The sequence below is a fragment of the Balaenoptera acutorostrata genome, chromosome 11 (genome assembly GCF_949987535.1).
Source record: "Balaenoptera acutorostrata chromosome 11, mBalAcu1.1, whole genome shotgun sequence".
In the NCBI taxonomy this organism is placed as follows: domain Eukaryota; kingdom Metazoa; phylum Chordata; class Mammalia; order Artiodactyla; family Balaenopteridae; genus Balaenoptera; species Balaenoptera acutorostrata.
The window spans coordinates 5,853,763-5,880,689 of NC_080074.1; the positions used below are offsets into that span (position 1 = coordinate 5,853,763).

Consider the following 26,927-nt stretch of genomic DNA (forward strand, 5'->3'; position numbering starts at 1 on the left):
CTTTTAAATTACCAATGAATTTGAGCAGTTTTTCATACATTTCTTGGCTTTTTAAACATCATTTTTTAATGTGAATTACCTGTTTAAACCTTATTCTGTTGTGTGATTGGGGATTTATATTCTCTTATTGATTCATTAGAGCTACTCATATATTGAGGAAATTAACCTGCATTTCTCACATATATTAACAATAGTTTTTCCCACTCATTTTTCTTTCATTGTTATTTGTGTGTTTTTTTAACAAACAAAAATTAAATATTTATATTGTCAGACCTATCCATTATTTAAATGATTTCTGGCTCTAATGTGTTCTTTGGAAGGGACTTTTCACACAGTGATTATGTATTACATGTATTATGTATATTCATCTTAATTTTCTTCCACTACTTTTATGGTTTTATTAGTCTGTTTAGTATACATTTGCTCTATCCAGATTTAGTCTAGATAAGGTAGCAAGTAGATTAATTTTATTTTTTTCTAAAATATCCATCCAGTTATTTCAACAGCACTTATTATATAGTTCATGTTTTTGGTTTATTTGAGTCTTAATTTTTACCAGACAGGTGATGATGAAAAGGAAACACTTAATATTCAAATGTACATTTGACAGTCTTCATAAACTGAAGTTCTTTTGTCTTAATAGAGGTCCCATGGGAGGATCAACAAGTCAAAAGTTCCAAAAGAGCGTACCTCCCCAGTTCTGTGTCATCTGAAGATATCTGGAAAAACTGCTCCTTAGATGAAATTGAGAGGACCTTTTGCCAAGAGGTAAGAATGTTTTCCTAGTGCCAGGGTTATCTAAAGTGTGAACAGAGAAGGTAGGTGGCTACGAAAGACCATTAGGTCTAGATGTTACTTCTAAACTGTTTTGAACCACCTCTGCCTCCTCAAGCCCTGGGACCTCCTCCAGCTCCTAATAACAACAATGCATGGATGACAGAAACGATGACGAAACATTAAGTACTTCCTTGGTGCTACTCACATACTAAATCTAATAAGAAAAATTTAAGACTTATGTAAAGACATGATACAACTTTATTGAGTAAAATAAAGGAAAACCTGAAAAAATGAAGAGGGCTTTTCTAGCTCTTGGACTGGAAGTTTTAGTATTAACACCTTCTCTCCCTACATCTGTGTGGAGATATATATATATTTTTTTCTTTTGAAAAGTTACAATAGAGGGCTTATCACATATAAAATATTTTTAAAGGTATAATAATTAAGACATTATGACAGTGGTACAACAATGAACATTCAAATTGATTTAAAACAGAAGTTGGGTGGTGGGCCAATGTTGATATGTGAATTTAGCATATGATGTGAGGCATTCCAGTAAAGTATGGTGGGGACGAGGGAGGAGAAGATTCAGTAATTATTATTGGGATAATTCGCTAGCCAGCCATGTGGGGAAAAAAGCTTGGAACCTTCCACTCTCCACACCAAAATAAATTCTGTATGCACCCACTATTTAAATTTAAAAATAAATAAGGTGGGTGAAAATTTTTAATCTTGAAATTTAGACTTAGACTTTTAAACATGAAGTAAAGCTCCAAAGCCATAAAGAAAAAGACTGATAAATTTGACTATATTAAAATGAAAAAGTATTTGTATAGCAGAACTTTGTATAAACAAATGATAAACTTGGCAAAGCATGTGCCACGTAAATGATGGATAAATAATAACTGTTCCTAACATATGTAGAACTTTTATAAATTATTAATATAAAATTTTCAGTAGAAAATCGTCAATGAGGAAAAAATTAACAGAAGCCAATATTGATAAGGGCATTGGAGGGGGAGCGCATGAATATTCTGTTGGTAAATCGGTAAAACTTGTTTTCTCTTGTTGTTGTTAATGAATTATTGTTTTTATGAAAACATGACCATTCCAAAAAATGTAAGCAATTCTGAAAAGTATAAAGAAGAAAGTAATAAATTATTCAAAATCCACCACCCAGAAATAATCAAAGGCAACATTTGGTGAACATAATTCTAGGCCTGTCTTTATTCTATGTATAGAAGGATTGCTGCATCGGCAGGTGGGTGGGTGGATACATAGATAGAAATAATTTTATAAGAAGAGAATCATGCTCCTTTTTACAAATAAGTCATATTTAATTTAAATTTCTTTTAATTTACCAGAAGTAAAAAAAAAAAATCATCATCATCACCCTCATAATTAACCCTTTCACGGGGCTGCCTCTGTGCCAGGCAGTGTTGTAAGCGCCCCTCAGGTATTCAGTCCTCACGGCAACTCCAGGAGTTAAGCACCATTATCATCCCGGTTTCAAGATGAGGAACCTGAAGCACGAGGAGACTTAATGACCTGCCGCAGGTTACCCCGCCAGAGAGTCCTGGGGCCCAGTCTGAGCCCCAGGTGCTCCACGTGATACTGTCCTCAAGTGAAGCCAAAGATGTTTCTGAACTTTGGATAAATATTTCTTTACCACAAGAGATATTAGGTCCCAAAAAGGGTTTTGAGACAAAAAAAGAGATTAAGAAAGCCGTGAAGAGTTGGAGAAATGATGGTGTTTTGAAGGATGTCTCAGTTACAGTCAGCACGGGCTGGCTATGAAACTCCCTGTGACTGGCACTTCCTGTGTTTCTTCCCAACCCCTCCCACCTCACAATTTTTGCTGTTTATATTTTGTTCTCAGTTAGAGTTTATAATATTTACATTTTGTTGTGTTACTGGAATTCCCCCAGTTGTTTTGCCTGCGTTTTATATTTACATGGATTTAATGCACATCACTCTACTCCAGTGCTACCGTAGCTTATTCCTTTCAGAGTTCTTTATTTTGATTTATTCTCTGGTCGGCTGGATTTCATTGTCAAGTAATTCCCTCAAGAAAGGCTCATGGGTTTTTCATACTATCTCTCCCCCATTTTTTTTAATTAGAAGAACAACTTAGCTGGGTATAATTCTTCCATCATTCTTTCTTTTCCTCAAAATGTTGTTTTTCTACATTGTCTTCTGGCATTGGGTGTTCTTGAGAAGAATCCTGAGGTCAACTGATTTTTTCCCCCTTGTAGATAATTTTTTATTCTACCAGGATGCCTAAACTATTTTTTCTTAATCCTTGAAATTAAAAAGCAAAACTAAGCTGTCTTGGCATGGAGCATTTTGCCAGAGTTTCCTGGAACACAGTATATTCTTTTGATGTACAGATTTAGTTCTTCACTTCAGGAAAATTTTCCCTGTGTCACATCACTAAAACCTTCTCTCTCCATCCTTCTCTCCCTCCCTCCTGTCTTCCTTCCATCTTTCCTTCCTTCAGTGGTATCCTCAGTTATCCTTATATTGGATCATCTTTGTCTATCCTTGATGGTAATCATCTTCTCTCAAAATGCCATAATACTTTTGTCCTTTGCCTCTGCCTTCATTGAGATTCTTTCAAGCCATTCTTTTTTATTCTTCTGACCACGCCTTGCAGCTTACAGGATCTTAATTCCCCGACCGGGGATGGAACCCAGGGCCCTGGCAGTGAGAGTGCTGAGTCCTAACCACGGGACTGCCAGGGAATTCCCAAGCCATTCCTTTACTATTAATTTTAATTTCAGCCTTGTCTTTTATTCTTGCTGTTTCTAATTTGTTATTAGTTCCTGTAATGATGTTGTTTTTGTTTTCTATTTTCTTAGCTTTGAAATATCCTTCTACTCTCTTTCATTGTTTTACCATCTTGTCTTCAAGCTTTTCTTTTAATGAATTTATATTCTTATTTAGTTCCTTTTTATAGTATGAAAGCTTTGCTGGTGAGATATATATATATATATATATATATATATATATATATATATATATATCCTGTTCTCCTACAGAGTGGGTTCTTTGTCTTTTGCTTGATGTTTGTTTGCGTCTTTCTTTTTCTATAGCGTGTTTGCATAGTTGTAAAACCATTTATTTTCATCCTGCTTGTGCTTAGGATGAGATCCACTCATGTTATGGAGGTAGCTGTGTTTTCATTTTCACTGCTGTACAGTTCTCCCTTAGCCATATATACACAAATTATGCGCTGCCCAGGGGTGGGCATTTGGATTGCTGCCTATTTTGTGCTCATCCAAACGATGCCGCCGTGAGCGGTTGGCTCCATGTCTTCTGGTGCGCGCCTGCCGAGGTGTCTCTGGGAATGAACACCCAGCGTTCCTTGCTAGGTTGTAGGGAACATGCTTCTCAGCTTTCATTGCCAGTGTCCAGTTGTTTTTCAGAATACCAATTCACACTCCCATTGGGAGCATATGAGAATTCCTGTTGCCCAATGTGCCTACCAACTCTTGATATCATTAGAGTTGTACATCTTTACCAGTCTGATGCAGACTAAATGGCATTTCAGCTATAATTTAATTTTTATTTCTCTTTTTACTGATGTGTCAGATAGCTCCTTACATTTTACAACCTTTCTTTAGAACATTTTTGGTAAAAATGTATCCATTTTTAACAAATATGTATTGAGTGCCTACCGCATGCCAAATTGTGCTTCATTTTAGATAATTATTAGTGAACAAAACAGGGCACAATCTTGGCCCTCATGGAGATTGCATGACCTTACATCAGGGAGAGAGATGTTAAACAAATACACATTCATAACTACCATTTTCCTAGAGTGGTATGACAGAAAAGGACGGGGTATTATAAGAGAGAATAACAAGGGGAGCCTCATTTAGATTGGGGGGTCAGGGGAACATTTATAAAAACCAAATGTTTAAACATGGAAAATGGGTGTACCTTTCGCTTGTCCATCCATAATATGATGGCTGCCATGTATCATTTCAAAGTGTGATGCAGATACACACTAGTTCTTGTGGGAAAAGTTTCATGACATATTGTTAAATGAAAAAAGCATTTGTCAAAACTGAAAGTGTAGTATGGTCCCATTTTTGTAAAATTATAATATATGTTTATGTGATCATGTTGGAGTTTTTGGAACACTATATAAAAACCTGTGGGTGGTGAGACTTCCGGTATCTTTATGTCCTTTTTTATACTTTGCTGAATTGCTTGCATTTTTTTGTTTGTTTCATTATAAACAGTAATGATGAAAATTCCTAAAAGGTTTTACGTGTCACAAAGACATTACTTCTGGGGACTTCCCTGGCGGCCCAGTGGTAAAGGCTTCGCCTTCCAATGCAGAGGGTGCAGGTTCGATCAGATCCCTCCATCCCTGGTCAGGGAGCTAAGATCCCACATGCCTCTGTGGCCAAAAAACCAAAACATGAAACAGAAGCAATATTGTAACAAATTCAATAAAGTCTTAAAAAAAAACCCAGAAAAACAAAGACATTACTTTTGTTTCATTCCTGCTTTTCTTCTAAGAGCTCTGGATTATGTCAAAACACTCTCCTGAAAAAAACCTGATTGGAGACTAAATGTCATTAAGATATTAAAAGCAGATTTCATTAATCCGATAAATATACTGAGACCAGACTCCATGTCTGGCTTTGGCTTCCCTCCACTAGAGGCTTCCCCCAGGCAGCCCACCTCCCCGAGACAGAGATGGGCACATTTAGCCACATTTTGGGTTAATTTTATGCAACTTTCTAAGAAGCTTAGGCCCCGTAAGTCTCTAGATTCTTTTAAAGATTCCCCCTTAGATTTCCGATATTCCTGTGCACCTTAAGGAAGTCTTAGTGAATGTGCTTCTTATTCCTTTAGTGGGGAGAGACACTTGTACGTATATTTCCATGTTCCAGCAGCTTTTTAAACGTCACCTTTTACACCAAGTTGGTGTTTCTTTTGTTTATCTTCGTATCCCAGTTAGCAGGAAAAAAGTGAATTCAGACAACGTGGAGAAGGTTGGAAATATCGAAGAATATTGTTATTACTCAGTAGTAAACAGCAGGAAAACCTTTGGAAATAAAACCAATCTTCATAGCATTTTTATGAGTCATATAAAAATCAGTTGTTAACCTACTTTACTGCATTTTAGAAGTCCCATAAGCAAAGCTGATTCACCCTGGTTCTTTGTAATTCCCCACACACACACAAAAAAAGGATAATTAAAGAAATGTCCAATGTGTACGATGTTTATGAAATCCTAACGATTTCCCTTACAGTCAAAGCTACTTCTCTTTTTAATAAAATGTTACCAGCTTTTTGTTTGATTGACCTGACTTAATCAGGAGCAGCCTAGCATGGGCTCACAGTAGGGATGGGTTGAAAGTATATTAAGAAAGATGTATCAAACTGGCAGATCCACCAAGTATTTTTAGCTCTGAAATTTGAGTTAGAGCGATTGTATGTGCTGTTTTTCCCTGAGAAACTTGTCTGCCTTGTCAGTTGAGGAGCTGTGACTGGGGATACTGTTTTGTAGTGAGCTCTTCAATTAAACATTTGAAGTTCAGTACATGCCATAGTCACCTTTTTGATCAGTTTTGGAAAGGAAAATGTGAAGAGGTTTTGGTGAAAATAAAGTGGTTGAGCAGCTCTGTGCCGCTGATTTCTGTGAATGCTGTACTCTAATTTTAATTCACCGCAGCTTTCAAAGTCCTATGAAAAGGTTGAAAAGGCCCTGAGTGCAGGGGACCCGTCCAAAGGTGGATACGTATCTTTGAATTACCTAAAGATTGTTCTCGACACCTTTGTATACCGATTACCAAGAAGAATTTTCATCCAGTTAATGAAAAGGTAAGAGTCCCATTGTTTCCTTGACATTTTTTTCCCCCCAAACGTCAACTGTGAGGATCAGGAACAGCTTTATTTATTTTTTATTAATGTTTTAGACTTTTTTACTATTGAAAATTTCAAACACATGCAGAAGTAAAGAGAATAATGTAATGAATCCACGAATGCTCCCACCAGCTGTCTGCAACTTCCCACTCATGGTCAATCATTTCATTTCTATCCCTGCCCATTTTTCCTCAACCTCAGATATTTTTGAAGCAAATACCAGACATCATATTTCATTGAAAAGACCTATGTCTCTCGATAAGAACTCTTTTTAGAAACATGGTGAAAATACTGTTTCACACCTAATAGAATTATCAATAATATTAATAAATATCCAGTCAGAGTTCAAATTTAACTAATTGTCTCACATTTTCTTTTATAACTTATTTGAGTCGAGATCCAAATCAAATCTGTACATTGCAATTGATTGATTTGCCACAATTCTTTTTTAATCTGCAGGGTCTCTCTCCATTTGTTAATTTTCCCCCCTTAAGATGCATTTGTAGAAAAAGTCTGGATTGTTTGTTATGTAGAGTTTCTTACAATCTGAATCTGACTGATTGCAACCCACGGTGACATGTAACGTGCTCTCCTGTCTCCCTACCCCCCAATCCCTGCCCCTGAATTGATACATGCACAGATCCAGGTTCAATGTGGGGGGCAAGGACACTTCATAGGTGGTAGCAAGCATGTATGGACTGCTTGTCTTTTTTCTTGTGATGTTAGCAGCCCTTGTTGATCGCCCCTATATCCATCAGTTCACTAGGGATTGTAAGGTGGTGACGCTCTGTGTCTACTGTTTCTCCTTTATTAGTTGGAGTACTTCTGTAATGCAAACTTCCCCTTTCCAACCATTTGGTAACAATGAGACACAGTTAGTGTAAGAAAGGTAGGATCTCCTTGGTTCTTTCCCTTCACTTACTACTTTTCAAAATAATGAATTGGTTTCCTAGCATCCTCCAGAAGTGAACAATGAGTGATTTTTCTTAAAAAAAACTGTTATTATGAACTCATGAATGTTAACATATTTGATGTCTTTCAATTCATTATAGTTATTATTCTCCTTGATACTCAAATTTGTTCTGTCTTGGCCACTGGGAGGCTTTTTGTGTTGGGTCCAGAGTCCTGCTGGTGTGACCCTAGTAGTCTTTGATAGCATTTCTTGGTATAACGAAATGCTCTCGGCTCTTCTGGTACACCTCTTGCCCCAGACCTGGAATCAGCCATTTCTCCAAGGACTCCTATTTACTTTTAGTTGGAAATGGTATATATAGACCAAACTTTGGGTGAGGAATACTGTCTTTAATTTACCTGGTTTTCTGTCCAGGTAACTCAGAGAACCTTTTCTCAGGGGACATGGGGTTGAGGCTGATGGAAAGATTGTCCTGTGAAACTCTGAATAGTTGGAGGGCACCTTGGGGTTACCTAGAAAGGAGGGGCATTAGAGAATGAGAAGGAAAAAATAGGACTGAGCTAGACCAGCTGGACCCATTTCCCATAGCACTTCCTTCCCTTCTCAGCACCCTATGTGTCCAGAGAGAGTCACCTGTGTGTTACCACCATGGCTTCTAGAGCGAAGGGCATAAATATTTCCATGGCTCAGAAAACAGCTCTATTTTCCTGCCTGTACATGGTGAAATCTTTTAGGAATTACTTTCTTGGATAGCTGAGTTGTATAGCCATTTCTTTCTGTTTCATTTTCAAAATTACACAAATAATAATGTAGTAGCAGTAATAGAAATCAAAAACAAAAAGTCACCATCCACCTTACATAACCAATTGACTGTTTTCATTTTTCCACATTCTCTTCCACTTTGTATTCACATACATGTATAATTTTTACATATTTGTAATCAAAATGCATCCACAGTTTTGTATCATGCTTTTTAAATAGGAATGCGTATTATAGCCATTCTTCACATTGGCTTCATAGTCTTCAAAATTATAATGTTATGGATGCCTACTGAGTGCTTTCCTCTGCTGACCATTGTGGGAGGTGCTAAGAATGCAGAAATAAATAACAAAGAGTTCCTGGCCAGAGTGGTTGCCAGGGGATGATGGCTGTGAAGACGGATGGGCACATAGAGTGAGTGTATTAGGAGGCTGAGGGCGGCCAGAGATGTGGTGGTATTCACGTGTTCTAGCCAGGGATCCAGGGATTTCTGGGTCATGACCTTTGTCATGTCACCCACCCAGAATTCCCAGTGGAACGGAGCGCAAGAGGCAACAGCAGGGTGAACTCCCAAGTGCTAATATAAGGAATTATAAATCTGGTATGCCTCCTGGTGCACATATCTGGAAGTGAAGCTTTGTCATATCTTCCTGGCCAACTGTCCCCTTTATAATTATATCACTACCCTTTTATCCCTCTGGCTTTTATAGTCTATCTTATCTGCTATTAAAATACCCATAACACTTTTCTTTTGATTAGTATTTGTCAGGTATCTCTTTTCCCAGCCTCTCGTTTTCACTCTTTTATTGTCATGGTTTCGGTGTATTTCTTGTAAAGTAGCATATATCTGTATTTTTAAAATTCCGAAATGAACATCTTTGCCTTTGTAATGGTCCAGTTTAGTCTGTTTCCATTTGTTGTAATAGATGTATTTGGATTTTCCCCACCACTTTGCTTTGTACTCTCTATGATTTACTTGGTTCTTTCTTTTTTCTCCGTCATGTTTGATTCTGGCTGAGTTTTTCTTATTACTCTTTTATTTCCTCCACTGCCTTGAGACTTAAATATTTTATTTCTATTTTTATATTGATTATCCTTAAAATTTTAACATGTGTTCTAAATTTGTAAAGCCTAAAGTTAATCAGTGTTTCTGTTGTCCTGGATAAAACAAGCACTTTCAGCCCACATGTTACCATTGGCTAGTGCCGGTTTTTTTTTTTTCCGTGTTGGGTCTTCGTCTCTAGTTGCAGCACATGGGCTCAGTAGTTGTGGCACATGGGCTTAGTTGCTCTGCGGCATGTGGGACCTTCCCAGACAAGGGATCAAACCCATGTCACCTGCATTGGCAGGCGGATTCTTAACCACTGCGCCACCAGGGAAGTCCCTCTCCCATTGCTTTTATTTATTTATTTAATTTATTAATTTTTAAAAATTTATTTATTTATTTTTATTTTTGGCTGCCTTGGGTCTTTGTTGCTGCGTGCAGGCTTTTCTGTAGTTGCGGCGAGCGGGGGCTACTCTTTGTTGCGGTGCACGGGCTTCTCACTGGGTGGCTTCTCTTGTTGCAGAGCATGGGCTCTAGGCACGCGGGCTTCAGTAGTTGTGGCACTTGGGCTCAGTAGTTATGGCTCGCGGGCTCTAGCGCACAGGCTCAGTAGTTGTGGTGCACGGGCTTAGTTGTTCCATGGCATGTGGGATCTTCCCAGACCAGGGCTCGAACCCATGTCCCCTGCCTTGGCAGGCAGATTCTTAACCACTGTGCCACCAGGGAAGCCCTCCCATTGCTTTTAATGTCCACTTTGTCATATTAAATTCTATCCCGAATTTGGTTTAATGTGTGCTTCTATTTTCTGTCTCATCAATCTAGATTTCTCTTGTTCGTGGACGTTTCTGTACAAGGTTCTGTCTACAATTGCCCGTCCAACTGCCCTTATATTTTCTGTTATATCTTTAGAAGGAACACTGGGTTCCCTGCACTGTCACAGTTATTTGTTTCTCACCTATTTCTTGAATTTACATAGTGATTGTAAAGGACTTACCACTAATTATGTCACCTCCTAAGAAGAGAGAATGTGCTGGACTCTACCATGAAAGCAATGGCCTAGGAAAAATGAATTAGAGGTGGGACTAGTTTCCTGCAGCGAGTGGCACTGCAGTGGCCCCGGGGTAGTGCTGATTTCCTCTTTCCTTTGCTCTCCTCTCAAGCCCCCCAAGAAGGTGGTACAGTTGGGACACCTGGTATCGCTACAAGCTTAACTGCCCTCGACCTTTGCACTCAGAGCATCACAAGAAGCCATAATTCACCTTCTAAATTTAGGTTTAGTATTTTTGTTAGCTTACCAAGATGTGTCCATGATTGTTTTGGGCAAATTCTCTATGATCTTTGTATTTAAACAATGATTTAAGAGTTCACTAAGAAACCTGTACGTGAATGTTGATAGCTCAATTCATAATCACCCCAAACTGGAACCAACCCAATGTACTTCAGCAGGTGATTGGATAAGCAAGCTGGTACGTCCATATGATGGGACATTTCTCAGCAATAGGAAGGAAAGAACTATTGATACCTACAACATGGATGAATCTCAGAGACATTCTGCTGAGTGAAGGAACCCGGTCTCAAAGGTTCCCACTGTAGGATTCTATTTCTATGAGAGTCGGCAAAAGGCAAAACAATGGGGACGGAGCAGAGATCAGTGGTTTCCGGGACTAAGGGTGGGGGAGGGCCTAGGTCCCGAGGGGGGCTGTGGGTGATGAAGCTGTCCTGGATTTTGCGTGTGGTGATGGTTACGTGTGTTAAACTGTACACATGTGTTAAAACTCATAAAAGTGCACACACACAAAAAAGCCCCTTTTACTGCATTTTAATTTGAGAAATAAAATGTAAAAACTCATCCTTTTTTTTAAGGCAAACAATACAGAAAAGAATAAAGGAGGAAGTAAAATAAAATCTAAACTCTCATGCCCAATAAAATGATTTGAGAAATTATTCTTCTAACAAATTTAAGAATGGAAAGAAAAAAAATGGGCATCTTTTTGAGTTTATTTTTTAAATACTCAAGATCTAGGGCCTAAATTAAAAACCCTAACAGCTTGGTAATGAGGCATAAAATCTTGATGCAAATAATATTTTAGGGACGTTAAAAGCTATTTTCCATATATATATTTTAATGTAATGGTAGGCTTTAATTAAACAGATAAGTTGACCTTTATTACTAAGATGCTGTGTTTTTCATATAAAATAGATCTATTAGAAACAAAACCAGTGTTTAAATACGAAGAATGAGGTTTCTGGGAGAGTTGAGAGGATGAAATAAATGCTGTGACTTGCATGTTCACCAGAGACTGGGCTTCATCCATCCATCATATGAGCAGGTACCCACTCAGAAGCATCTCCTGGTGAGAATTTTCCCACCCACGCTGGGGACCTTAGTAGCCTGGCAGAAGCTATGCAAACCAAAAATAAGCCATTTAGCCCAAATTATATGAAGTGTAGAAGCAATACCCCGGGGTATATTTTCATTTATTGCCCAAACCTTTTTAAGCCATGTGTCTAGGATTTCTTCTATTTATATGACATCCTAGAAAAGGCAAAACAATGGGAATGGAGGACAGATCACTAATTGCCAGGACTGGTCTGGGGGAGGGTGTGACTCAAGGGGGGGCGGCACAGAGAGATTTTGGGGTGAGGGAGCTGTTCCCTATTCAGCTGTGGTCTTCTTTGTCTGGACATGCATTGGGCAGGGTCCAGGCAGAAAGCAGATGGCAACTGAGTTTATTGAAGGATCTTTTACCCAGGGGAGCGCAGGACCAAGTGAAATCAGTAGGTGGAGAAGATTTATCTCTCCTAGGCCTGAAGGGGCAAGAGAGGGAGAAGTTAGTGAGAGGAGCACGAGGGTGACCTACAGAGAGAGCCACCCAGGAGCAAATAAGGCCTTCAGCAGGAGAGCGTGGGCACAGCCATGCTGCAGCGCAGCGGGGAGGGGCTGGGGGGATAACTAGCCCACCTTCTCTCTCCTCTCACTTTCTAATCTCCTGCTGGCATCTCCCACCGCCAACCCATCTGAAAGCCAGGGGCACGAGAGGCCAGTTGAAGCAACCCACCAGGGTACTATGCAGAGTAGAGAAGGGTGGAGAATGGACCTGGATGGACAAACGAAAAATATCAGGTACCGTTTACCATTCTGAGCCTTAGAAACCTTGGAGGGATGAAAACCCTTGTCCATTGCAAGAATGAAAACCTTGTATCCCCCAAACAGGAGCTACTTAAAGTCATGTCTCCCACATGAAATCTAAAATGTTAGCTATAATCAGCGCTTTTTAAAAAATAAGGCAGAGGGTGGGGTCGGAATAGGAAAACAAAAACAATACACAAAAGAGCTGCTAAAATGTGCATTATTGTAACTGGTCATGAGATCTAAATTGATAATTATAGCCTCCTTCATCCATCATCCATTCTTACTTTCTCTGCCAGCATCTTTGCTGGATGGCATCACTCACCTGGTAGGGTACCCAGCCTTCTTCACAGGATCTCAGCCCTTGGCTGTCGTCTCTTGGTGGGGCTGCCACAGCTACCTTAAGGTATGTAATGCATCCTGTAGAACAGCACCCTTACCCCACAGGGTGTTTTGCTCTCAGCTGGCTCTGTAGCTGAGTCATCAACAAGGTGCCCAACCATTCTTTCACGTCTGTTCTGGTGATGGGGTATGTGTAAGACAGGTGAGTTCTGTATATCTGAGACGATTGCCACACCTTCACCACCATCAAATGAGTCCCTTGGTAAGTGCTGTGCTGCATGGAACATGATGGTGATGGGTAAAGCATTTTGGAGGTGCACAAACACTGGTAACGATGGAAGCATTTCAGGCAGGGAATGGACATTTGTATCTGGAATATGTATCTTGTGAAGACAAATCACTGCCCCCTCCATGACGAAGGAGGTCCAGGGTAATCCCTATCAGATGACGGAAAGCCCCCCTAGAGGAAGGGGCCTGGGGGGCTCGGCAGCAGCCAGCTCAGCTTTAGTGATGACGAGTCCCTATTTTCACACCAACGCAGAGCCTCGTCTGGAAGACCATGAACAGCACCAGGTTCCCTGGGGAAAGTGACCGACTGGCATCCCTCAGGCAGGTCAGCTTTCCTCCTGATGACCCAACCGGGATGCCTTCCGGTGGGCACTTACCTGGGACATAAATACCTTTATAAGCTGTGCTGATTTTCTGGAGTCCATCAGGTACCTCTTTTCTAGGTGTCACTGTCACCAGGCTTCCAGTCTCACTCATGCTGAGTCCCTGAGCAGTCAGCCAGCCCGTCAGTCACTGCCCATGAATCAATACCTAAGTTCATCCTTCCATAGTGGGCAGTTAGATGTATGTGGAGTCACGCCTACCATCTTCCAGGGCCGCCCCTGAGTGGGGCTGAGTGCTGTAGAGCTCCACTCGAGGCCGCTGGCAGCACGGTGCCCGCTCCCGTCTAGTAACCACGCCCATCCCTTTCCTCTGTTACCCCGTGGACCTGCCCGTGAAGCCGTGGGTGTGGGTTGGGGGGTCCGTGAGCAGCAGGAGGAGGTCCCACGGGAGTCTGGCACCTGTTCACGCAGACTGCGTCCACCTTCCAGACGTGCTCGGGCCTGGCCTCACCTACGCCTCTTCCACTTAACGTGGGCTGCTGCCACACACATCTCACGGTATGACTCAGCAGATCCAATAACACCTGCTCTTCTGGGCAGTGTGAGTCTCGTAATCACTTTGTCACGTGGCCAGGCCTTCACCATGAATAGCAGAGCTCAGCAGCAGAGGCCAAGGGCAGAAGAGGACAGAGCCTTATGCAGAGCTCAGCAGCAGAGGCCAAGGGCAGAAGAGGACAGAGCCTTATGCAGAGCTCAGCAGCAGAGGCCAAGGGCAGAAGAGGACAGAGCCTTATGCAGAGCTCAGCAGCAGAGGCCAAGGGCAGAAGAGGACAGAGCCTTATGGCAAAACTCTAGGAATGTGTGCGGTGGTTCCCCTACTCGGGCTTGCTATAGGGTCCACACAGCATCTGTCTGCCGTAGACACTTTCATCAACATTGACTGTTGTGGGTCCAACTGAGACAGCAATTTACACTGTCGCCTGGGCCTCCTGCAACTGCTTTTTCCTGCTCTATGTGCCACTCAAAACTGGCAACCTTGTGGGTTACCCGAAAATGGATCAGAATAGCAGGACAAAGTTGTCTTCAGAATCCAGATGTCTTTCAAGCATGCACCTCTTTCTCTGTGATGGGTGCTACAGGTATAACAACTTGCCTTTCACTTTAGAGGGGCGAGTCCAACATGCCTCAGACCTCTGGATCCCTAGACCCTTCACCGGAATGGCAGACCCCTAAACTTGCATGGGGTTTATCTCCTCCCACTCTGAGGGCCTCTGGGATACTTGTTACTTCCTTCTTACTAGGTCCTGTTAATAAAATCATGGGCCAGTGTGATGGTAAACAGCACACGATAACAATGCACAGCTACTTTATAAATATCTGTAGGACCCTCTGGGCAAGCCTTGATAGAGTTCCTTCATATTATATTATGGCAGAAAGCAGGTGAGTTGACACAACCTTGAAATAATATTGTAAAGGTATACTGATCTCCCTGCCATGTAAAGGGAAACTTTACTGATGGTAATTTAAAATTTAGCATTTTCTGTATCTGTAGCTGCATACCAGATGCCAGGGGGCATGTTGATTTGCATGTGTGATTGGCGTCATCACCTGATTAAATTTGCAGTAATCCAGTCAGCTTCTTTCTTTCTTTATTTTTTAAAGTATTTTACTTTTTTTTTTGGCCGCCCCAAACAACATGCAGGGTCTTAGTTCCCCAACCAGGGATTGAACCCATGCGCCCTGCAGTGGAAGCACAGAGTCTTAACCACGGGACTGCCAGGGAAGTCCCAATCAGTTTCTAATACCCAAGTAGCTTTTGCATTGGTGGACAGGTGATTTAAATGTGAATATGGTAGAAATCAATCCTTCTCCCACCCCTCATCTTTCTATTCTTTGATGGTGGTACCAATCTCTACATTTACCCCAGGGAAGTGGTATTACTTTTTGTTTACTCTCTTATAAAGGGTTGGGTCTTCTACATGGCCCTTTCTACTATCATAGCCCTTATTTCACAGATCAGAGAACGAGTGTGAGGATTCTGCAGTGACTAAGGTTATTTATTCCCATTATATATTCTGAGCCTGGAGAAGTAGCCATGGGATGAGCTTGTAATCCTACTGGACCCCACTGTGAATGGACTTGGGCTCCATCTATCACCTCCATAAGCCTCCACTCTGACCAACACACCATGCTGGCATTTTGTTTCTCCAGGAATTATCATTAGTAAGGAGGCAAGATCTAATAACCCTGAAAGGCTAAGGTATTTTCCTTCCCTTAATGCATAGTCACCTTGGTAAATGGCTGAAGGACCTTCTGGGCAAAGTTTGAATGAATATTCCTTGGGCCCTTTGGGCAAGGTTTGAAGGAAAATTCTCAGTATATGCCCATGGCTATATTGCAGAGTCCCCCTCAATTAAAGGTCTCTGGGTGTGTGAATTGGTTTAGGTCTGTGACCCCAGCAAGAGGCCATGAATTCCCACTGTAATGACTCAAGTCAGGCTTCCGCCCATCAGCCTAGAATTATCTGTATATTCTGTATATATCAGGCAGTGCCTTAGTCTTTCCTAAAGACGCTGTGGTCAGTTAGCTAGTGCCAGAAATCCCTGTGGTTTGAAACACCCTGATTTCACTGTGGCTTATTATGGTAATTACTCCCATGCTGTAGCTATAAGAGAAAGTTTCCCAACAGGAACTTGGGCCTTTGATGACAAATGTATATGTTGCTTCTCCCTTCCCCATAGACAGGGTCACATGCTGCTATAAGTCTCTACCTGGATTCATGGGATGGGAAACATGGATTAGGAATGATATGGGTCTCCCAACATCAGAATCCAGAGGGATAGCTGCCTGAGGCAATAAAATGAGCCCCTGGGGATTTTTAAGAATTAAAAAAATCAGCAATATCCATCTTTGTAACTTTAGTTAATAACGGTTACTCATGTGATTTCTAGCAAAATTACGTGCTGATTCTATTTTTTGAAAATTGTGTTTATTCATGTTGATTATAAAAACTGTACAGGCTCAAACTAGAAAATAGGGGAAACCATTGAAAAAATTACCCATAATTGTAATAGCCAGAGATGGCCACTATTCATATTTTGGTATATTTCCTTCTAGAATTTTTATGTGTGTACATGTACACATACTCCATACATGCTTAACATAGTCAAGACCATATGAGGTATAAAATATGTTCTGTTTTCTCACAGAATATTATAACAGGAGCATTTTTTATGTTATTAAAAAAACCTTTGAAATTAACTTTTAATGGCTGCATAATGTTTTGTCAACCCTTGAGTCAAAGGGTTTGAATGCTTCCAAGGTTTACATTACATATTGCTAAGATGCCCTTCAGAAAGGTGTTAATTTATTATTACAAGGGAGGTTCATGAGAGTGCTTTTTGCCAGCATTTAACATTGCCATTTTTAAATCCTTGCTGATTTGATAGGTGAAAGCACAGTGCCTCTTTGTTGTTTTGCTTTGCATGTCCTTGATTTCTATTGAGTTTGCACGTTTTTCATGTTTAACAGTTATATGTACTTCCTGCCTGAACAATTGTTTGTTCAGGTCCTTTGACCGTTCTCTATGCTTTAAAAATATTTTTACCTCAGTACAAGTCACGTAAAATTGTTTCTTAAGTGGATAGTTTAATGAGTTTTGGCAACTGTATGCATTTAGTAACCACTACCGTAGTCAATGTATGGAACACTTCCGTTACCCTGCGTTCCGCTCTTGCGCTTTGAAAGCAATCCCTCCTCTGACCCTCGGCCCCAGCAACCACTGATCTGTTCTCTGTCACTGTCACAGTGGTTTGGCCATTTCTCAGGGTTCTCACAAATGGGATCATACAGCATTCAGTCTTTGGTGTTTGATCCCTTTTTTCACTTTCCAAGTTTTAAGATTTGTCCATGTTGCTGCACATCTAATTATCCACTCAGCAGTCGATAGACATTTGGGTTGTTTTCAGTTTGGGGACATTATGGAAGATGCTGCTATGAATATTCACATACAAGTCTTTGTGTGGACATGTTTTTATTTCCCTTGGGCGTAATACCTAGTAGTAAAATTGCTGGATTGTACAATGAGTGTATGTTTAAATATATAAGACACTGTCAGACTACTTTCCAAAGTGGCTGTATCGTTTTGCAGTTCCACCAGCAATGGGTAAGAATTGCAGATACTCCACATCTCCACCAATGCTTGGTACTGCCAGTCTTCCTAATTGTAGCCATTCTAGTGTGTGTAGAGCTATCTCTGTTTTTAATGTGCATTTTTCTGATGATTATTGATGTTGAGGCTCTTTTCATGTGATTATTGGCCATTTGTACATCTTCTTTTGTTGAGTGTCTGTACAAATCATTTGTCCATTTTTATTGGAATTGTTTGTTTTCCTATTATTGATTTGTAAAGTTTTTCATATGTTCTGGATATGACCTCTTTGTCAGATACATATTTTTCAAATATTTTCTTTAGGTGTGGCTCACTTTTTCATTTTCTTAGCTCTGTCTTTAGAAGTACAAACTATTTTTTCTTTTTTTTTTTAATTTTGATGAAGTTCATTCCACCCATTAAAAATTGTTATGGGTAATTTTGGGGGAGGGGTCCATTTTCAGAAATCTTTGCCTAACCCAATAGCACAAGGATTTTATCTTATTTTTTTTAGAAGTTTAGTAATTTTAGCTCCTACATTTAGGTCCACTTCTGGCTAATTTTTGTGTATGGTGTGAGGTAAGGGTCAAGGTTCATTCTGTTTCTGTCCCGATATCCATTTGTTGAAAAGGCGATCATTTTCCCAATGAATTACTTAGCACCTTTGTCAAAAATCAATTGACCATATAAGTGTTAAGTATGTTTCTGGACTCTAATCTCTTCCAGAAGATGTATGAATATGTCTGTTCTTGCATCAATACCACACTGTCTTGGTTACTGTAGCTAAATACTTGTCTTGAAATTAGGTTGCGTAAGTCCTTTAAACTTGTTCTTTTCTTTCAAAATTGTCTGACTATTCTAGGTTCTTTGCCTTTCTATATATTCATTTTAGGATCAGTTTGTCAATATGTTAAAAAGAAAGCTCTCTAGGATTTTGATTGTGAATACATTGGGAAGATTTGTCACTTTAATAATGTTCAGTTTTACACTCCATGAGCATGGTATATCCTTCTGTTTATTTAGGTCTTTAGTTTCCCTAGGCAAGGTTTTGTTGTTTACAATGCTCAGATCTTGCACATGTTATGTTATGTTTATTCCTAAGTATTTAAAAAAATTTTTGATGCTAGTGTGAGTGGAATTTTTAAAAATTCATGGCTAATACTAACAAATACAATTGATTTTTTAATATTAACTTGGAACACTGTGACCTTACTAAATTCACTGATTAATTTGTTCTAATACCTTTATTGTAAATTCCCTGGTGTTTTCTACATAGTCATATTGCCTGCAAATAAAGGCAAACTTACATCTTCCTTTGCAATCTGTATGCCTTTTATTTCTTTTTCTTGCCTTACATTACTGAGTATCACATTAAGTATAATACAGTGCTGAGCAGAAATGGTGAGATTAGATACCCTTGCCTTGTTCCTGATCTTTGGTAGCAACCATTCCATCTTATACCATAGTGTGATGTTAGCCAAGGATTACTTATAGATGCCCTTAATAAGGTTATGGGATTTCCTCTTTATTCCTATTTTACTGAATTTTTTAAACCATGTATGCTGGGTTTTGTCAAATGCTTTTTCTGCAGCTATTCTGATGATCATATAGTTCGTCTCCATTATTCTATTAATATTGTGAATTACACAGATTGATTTTCAAATGTTAAGCCAACCTTGCATCCTGGGATTGAACCCCACTTGGTCATGCTATATTATTCTTTTAACATATTGTTTGATTTTATTTGCTAATCTTTATTAAGATTTTTTTTGCATCTTTTTTCATGAATGATATTTGTCTAAAGTTGCCATTTCTTGTAAATTTTTTTCCTGGTTTTGGGATCAGAGTAACACTGGCCTTGGAAAATGTGTTGGGAAATGTCTCCTTCCCCTCTACATTCTGACTGCCATTGTTATTATTTTTATTATCCTTACATGTTTGATAGAATTCACCTGAGAAGCTATTTAGGCTTGAAGTTTTCTTTTTGGGGATGTTTCAAATCATAAATTTGATTTTAAAAGTTAATATGGAACTATTCAAGTTTTCTATTTCTTCTTGGGTCATTCTTGGTAATATGTGTTTTTCAACAAATTTCATTTCATCTTAGTTATCAAATGTATTGCCATAAAGCTAGTTATAATGTTCCCTCAATATGCTTTTTAAAAATAACTTTTTTATTTAAGAACAGTTTTACATTTACAAAATTATTGCAAAGATAGTACAGAGAGTTTCAGTATATCCCACACCCAGTTTTCCTTATTAACATCTTACATTAATATGGTACTTTTTTTTACAATTAATGAACTAACATTGATACATTATTATTAACTGAAATCCATATTTTATTCATATTTCCTCAATTTTCCCCTAATATTCTTTTTTCTGTTCCATGTTATTATCTAGGCTACCCCATTATATTTAGTAGTCACGTGTCCTTAGCCTCCTCTTGGTACTGACAGTTTCTTAGATTTTCCTTGTTTTTTTGATGACCTTGCCAGTTTTGAGGATTACTGGTCAGATATTTTATAGAATGTCCCTCAGTTGGGATTTGGCTGATTAGGGTAATGGGAAGAAGACCATGGAGGTCAAGTACCATTCTCATTACATCATACCAAGGGTACATAGTATCAATATGACTTGTCACCATTGATGTTGACCTTGATCCCATGGCTTAAGTTAGTATCCTCTTTGTATTTGGGTTGGCCAAAAAGTTCGTTCAGGTTTTTTTCTGTAAGATGGTATGGAAAAACCCGAACGAACTTTTTGGCCACCCCAATATTAACCTATCTGTGTCTTTAAGTTAAATGTATCTCTTTTATGACAGCATAAATTTGGATCTTGCTTTTTAAAAATCTAGTCTGATAATGTCTATCTTTTAATTAAAGCATTTAGTCCATTAATATTTTAAATAGTTATTGACATCTTTGGATTTAGGTTTCCCACTTTTTTCTCTTTTTGTTTATTTTTTCTGGCCTTCTTTTTAGATTATTTGAAATTGTTTTTAGAATTTAATTTTAATTTTATTAAAGTCTTTGTAGATATACTTCTTTGCATAATTTTTAATGGTTGTTCTGTGGATTATAGTATACATTTTAACTGTTCCCAGTCTACATACAGTTAATACTGTACCACTTCACATAAAATGTAGAACCCATGTAAGCACATAGGTCTATATCCTGCCCCCCATGTCCTTTGTACTATGGATAATATATGTATTATATCTACCTATGTTATAAACTCCACAAAATAATGTGGGTTTTTCTTTTTCTTTTTCTTTTTTTTTGCTTTAAATAGCCATAAAGAAATAAAGAAGAAAAAATAAAGCAAAAAAATAGCCTTAAAAATTTTTTCATATATTTACTATTTCTAACCCTCTTTTAATTCCTTTCTGAGGAGCCATGATCTCCATCTGCTGTCATTTTCCTTCAGCCTGAAGAACTTCCTTTGTTGAGGTGTACTAAAGATGGATTCCCTTAGTTTTATTTAGGAATGTGTTTATTTCGCCTTCGTTTTTGAATGATATTATCTTAGATGGAAAACTCTTGGGTAACTGTTCTTTCTTTCAGCACTTTATTATGATGTTCCACTCCTTTTGGCTTCCAGTGTTTTGGATGAGAAGTCATTTATTAAATTGTCCTCCTCAATGTAGTGAGTAATTTTTCTCTTGTTGCATTCGAGATTTACTCTTTGAATTTGACTTTCAGCTTTGTAACTGTGACGTGCTTTGGCCTGGCCTTTTCCATGCATATACTGCTTGGTGTTTGCTGAACATCTTAAATCTGTAAATGTATATCAATTAAATTTGGGGGAAATTGTCATTTTTATGTCTTCAAGTGTTAGTTTTTTTTCTTCCCTATTCTTTCTCTTCTCTCCTTCTGTGACTGCAATTACATGTATGTAAGACTGTCTTATATTATGTCTTTGAGACTCTATTCATTTTATAAATATATGTGTATTCTGTGTTTGTTATATTGGGTGGTTTTGGTTGATTTGTGTTTAAGTTCACTCATTCTCCCCTTTATCCTCTCCATTCTTTTGTTAATTCTGTCAAGTGATTTTTAAAAAAATTTTAGATAGTATTTTTATCATTCTAAAATTTCCATTTAGTTCTTTTTATTATATCCATTTCTCTATTGAGATTTCCTATCTTTTGACTCACTCTAGGCATGTTTTCATTTGTTTCATTGATGATACTTACAATCATTGCTTTTAAAATCCTTGTGTGATAATACCAACATTTGGGTTATTTGGGATTCCTCTCAGTTGAGTTTTTTTTCTCCTTACTAATGTTCCATTTTCCTGGTTTTTTGTATTCCTGTAATTTTAGATTCTATCCTGGAAATTTTGAATGTTAAATCATGGAGACTGTAAATTCTGTTATAATTACTGTTTCAATGAATGTTGTTTCTTTTGTTTTAGTACATACTTATCTTGTTTGAACTCAAGCTGCATACTCTGTTTCTTGGGTGGCAGTTCTGATCTTAATTCAGATCTTTTGTGTTTAGCTAAGCTATTTTGAGTAGGTTCCGATCACGTGAGATTCAGGAACCAGCCAGAAATGTGGTGGGACAGAATTTGGGGACCCCTCTCTGGCTCCTTCTCTTCCAGGATTTCCTCTTTCTCTCTAGGTTTATGATTTACCTGGGTTTGATCTTCTAGTTTTCCAGGCTATAAAGGCCACTTTTTTTTTTGTACTGGTGCCTGTGCCGCCCCTCATGCTGCAGTGCCTGGCCCTGGGCCAGATGCACTGAAAATACTCCTCGCAGCTCAGCTCCTCTCAGCATAGATTTCCCACCAGAGTTTGCCCACTTCTGTTCACTCTATAGTGCTTTTAGGTAGCTACTTTTGATATTATGCCCAGAGTTTGTTGTGATTATCTGTAAGAGGATTGGTCCAATAGGATCTTACTCCACCATTACTGAAAGAAGTTAAGTTAATATTTTCATATTAATTTGTATAAGCACTTTGTGTTTTAAGAATATTAACAATTTGTTATGCATAATTATGATAGGTAACTTTATAAGTCTGTTGTTTGGCTCTTAAACTTTGTTTTAATATTTCTGGTATACAGAAATTTTTTATTTTGATGTAATTAAGTAAGTTTGTGATTTCTTAAATTTTGCTTAAAAATCCATTCTCATTCAAATACCAGATGAATATATGCCTAGATTTTTTTTTTTCATTTTTCAATGGTCCTAGCTTTTACATTTAACTTTTTGATCTCTTTTGAGTGTATTTTAGTATATAGTATGTAGTGAAGATCTAATTTGATATTTTACCAAAGAGCAAGGTAATTTCCTAAACATAATATATGCAGCTGATTCTAATTTTAGTAGTAGCCACAGTGTTTCCAATATAGAAAATTAATTTTTAACTTGCTGAAACTTAAGGTGAAAATATACAGCATTAACAAACTGTATCAAAATAGTGGGCAAAGTTTGGGGAAGCAAGATTGAGTATGAAAGATGAAACTTTGTTTTGTATGCGAATAGCAGTGAATTAAACCACCGTCACAATCTACTTATTATATGTTGCCATGTGCGTGTAATGAAATCAATTAGTCAATCAATTCTCTCTCTTCCTCATGACCACATACATGGTGCTAATAGCAGAAGTAGAAGTAATAACCAATCAAGCATTAGCTGCTATAATCATAATCATAATCAAAGCGCTATACAAGCGTTGACTGTGAATGATATTAATACTTAGGTAGGGATAAATACTATAAAGTATAGAGACGTAGTGCAATAGGGCAAATAGCACCTGGTTAGGGAAATAAGGGAAGGCTTCCTTGAGAAAGTAATGATTAAGTTGAGACCTGAAAGAGGAATGGAATTAACCACCTAAAGTGGGGGAGGTAGGTAGTGGGGAGAATGTGGCAACTGGCAAAGGCAGCAACAAGCATACGGGCCTGAGGCGAGGAAGAGCACAAGCCTTTTGAAGAACCAAAGGACCAGCATGGCCGTAGCCAAGAGAGCAAGGGGCAGCGCGATATGGGATGAGGCTGGAGATGTGAGCAGGGTCAAACGGAGCAAGCTGTACGTTACCGAAGGATTTGAATTCTTATCCTAAGAGCCGTGGGGAGGCATGCAAAGATTTTAAGCAAGAGAGTAATCTGATCACACATGCATTTCAAAAAGTGCAGGCTGGTTAAAGTATGAAAATATTAATATATTGGCGGAAGGCAAGAGTAAGTACAAGGAAACCAGTTAGGAGACTATAGCAGTAATTCAAGTGAGGAAAGATGGTGGCTTGGCACCAGACGTGGACGGATGAACGGCTGGATAGTTGGATGGATGTGTGCAAATGTAACCTCAGTTGAGCTGGCAAGACTCATGGTCTGTAATCTTAAGGCAACTTAATTTTCTTGCCCACTGTCCCTTTAAATTTTCTCAGTTGGATTAGTTCTTTTTCCCTTGGATGAAAGCATGAGCAGACTTTGATTTTTTGGTTTGTTTCAGATCACACAAAGAGCCTCAGCTTAGTAATTGCAATAGCCGGTTTCACATTATGGTCAAAGCTGTAGACTTGATTTAAATGTGAATTGTGTTCCCTACCCAGTTAGGGTCTGTTGCAGGCAAGAATAAAGGGGGCACAGATGGCTTCTTCTCCCCATCTCCGCTTTGCACTTCTCTTCCTTCCTCATATTGCAAACTCGGGTTCTGACTCCTCCACGCCTGGAATGCCCAGAGGAAGGAGAGAAAGAGGGGGGAGCAGGAAAGTTCCTATTGGACTGGCTCTGCTGTGAGCTGGAAACCGCACTTTCTGGCCCTAACAGGTGTCTGTCTGAAGGTGTTTCCTTTCATGAGAGTCTTTGTTGTGTCTCTGGGCTTCACACGCGGCTGTCACATCCACAGGTTTTTGATGAAGGCAAATGCATCTCCATCTCAGCTGATCGCTTATTCCCTCCTCAGCCCCTGGGAACCTGGAAATAGGGAAGGAGAACCTTCTTTATTAAGGTCTGTTCATTCTTCCAGGTGGCCTTCTCGGGCAGGACCTAGATGACCCCGTGTGTTTGTGTGTGCACACACTCACGCTCGCTCTCTCTCTTGTGGCCCACGTCAGATTCACACGAGACCCTCTGCATTATTTCCCCGATGACTGAGAGTCAGCCAGCAGTCTTGCCAACACCTCCCCACCCGCCTCCGCCCCCATTTTCGGTCAGTGGCTCAGCAGTTCGGCTCTCATCTGCAAAGTTTCTGTTCTATGAGGGCGTCAGGCACTGATACATTAGACCCCCCATGGCAGGGGCATCTAGCAAACTCCCAAGTAGAGCAGTTCTCCCCACAAGGCTTGAGGTGAGGGGTACACATCATCCATCCTGCCTTGCACTGGGCTTGGGGAAATCTTCTCTCTTATTTCTCTATTTTCTGGACCTAGAGCGTGAACATCTTGGGGCGTTTATTCTGCCTACCACTCTAACTGAGCTCTTCAAATAATGAATTTGAAAGAATTATTTCATGAACGTTAGAATTTTAATCAAATCCCTTTGTTTCTTCCTTCAGTGTATGCTACTGCTAACAGAATATAGAGACATGGAGATGTATTAATCAGTTTGGTTTTTCCTTGCTTTTAAAAAATCAATTTGTAGTATTATTTTACTAAATTATTTTGTTTACCTTAGATATGAAACTTCATATAAATTCACTGCTTCCATTTTCAATTCACTATTAAGCATCTAATTCATGCAGCGTTATAGAAAAAAATGTTTAAAATACTATTTTTGTTTTTTTTTAAATCCAGATTTGGACTTAAAACCACCACTAAAGTCAATTGGAAGCAATTTTTAACATCATTTTATGAGCCTCAGTTGTTGGAAGCTAGTAATAAAATTCCCCTGACAAAAAGAAATAGGTATGTAAAAAAAAACTAAACTAAATTTTGGTTACACATATCATAATATGTAAAAGGTTAGAGAATATCTGAATTACTTTTTCTTCATGTATTGAATGACATATTAGTCTTCTTTGAATAATTACCAACTTTTGCAGAATAACGTATAGCTTATAAATTATTTTCCATATATTTTTCTTATTTAAAACTGCCTTAAACTATAAGGTAAGTATAATTATTATTCCAATTTCGAGATGAAAAAGTAAGACTGTATGGGGTCTTCACTAGGTCATAGGCTTAGTGAGTCACGGACGCAGAAATGGAGCCTGAATACCCTCAATACACACACCGACCCTGCCAACATCGCTCTCTGAGCACTGAGTATAATCTTGTAAAATTGTGTACAAACACATATTTGTTAAATATTATATGGAAAAGAGCAATGTATGTTAACTTGTTTTCCAGCCGCTCTCTGCATGGTGCAAATATTGTGGATTATTTGCCTTGAGTGCCATTATTTTTGTTTTCATTCTAATGTCTATTATAACTTCAGATTTATATTTATCACATAAATTGTGGTGGGCGGTGGTGGCCCAAAACATAAAAAAATACTTCATAATATGACATTTTCAAATTTAGACTTTCCCTCTAAGAACTATTTTATCTTCATGTGCACCCTGTATTGATCGCCCTATGTAAATCTCAAAGAAAAAACAGACTTTATAACCTCAGCACGTTCATTGAAAGCACTGTGCTCTCTTGTAAAGAAAAACGTACCACAGAGTTAATTCCTGTTTTGCTGGGTCCTATCCCTGTCTCGGGGAATTTATGAATATTTAATGAACTGCCCTGGTCACCAGCCTTCCAGGTATTCGGAGCCCCCTGCACTCCCCACACATTGCATTTCTGGGATGCGGCTCTGTGAGTTCATTTCTTAAGTGAAATTACTTCTGTTTCTTTACAATTTTCTTGTCTCACAGCACCTTGTCCAGGACTGTAGGAATTAGCCTGTGAATTTTCTTTACTTTAAAACAGTGGTTCTCAACTGGCGACAATCTTGGCCCTCCAGGAGACATTTTGCAATGTCATGAGACATTTATAGTTGTCCCCGTTCATGCCAGTGTTTGTGGTCTTCAGGAAAGCCAGGTTCCAGTGGGTCCCACGAGGAACTCAGATTCAGCATTTCTGCCACTTTACATGTTTCTTAAAAGTGGTGGTAAGGGTGTGTGTGTTTATACATTCTCACACAACTGGAAAAAGCTAAGACGGCTGTACAGATGCAGCAATAAACTCCCCTAAACAATTTGAGAGTTGTTCAGAGCCAGTACGATTCACGATCATTCCTTATTTAGTGGAAAATGTCATCTGTCTAATTGAACACTGAAAAGGGAGGCCAGCAAGTGTATATTGTTGGGAGATTCTCCAGCCCCCTTTCTGAGCAGAGTCCCTGGTGAAGTTGGCTTTCATCTCCAGAGTGGATG

At 39.0% G+C, this 26,927-nt stretch overlaps 1 protein-coding gene across 1 annotated transcript in view; it reads left to right on the forward strand.

Moving 5' to 3' along the window:
- The window catches only part of EFCAB6 (EF-hand calcium binding domain 6), a 252,542-nt gene that overhangs the window by 82,919 nt on the left and 142,696 nt on the right, over window positions 1-26,927 (forward strand). The window contains exons 10-12 of the mRNA XM_057555849.1: window positions 644-768; window positions 6,473-6,621; window positions 25,357-25,467. Of these exons, the coding sequence (XP_057411832.1) occupies window positions 644-768; window positions 6,473-6,621; window positions 25,357-25,467 (385 nt within the window). The remainder of the gene's footprint in view (window positions 1-643; window positions 769-6,472; window positions 6,622-25,356; window positions 25,468-26,927) is intronic.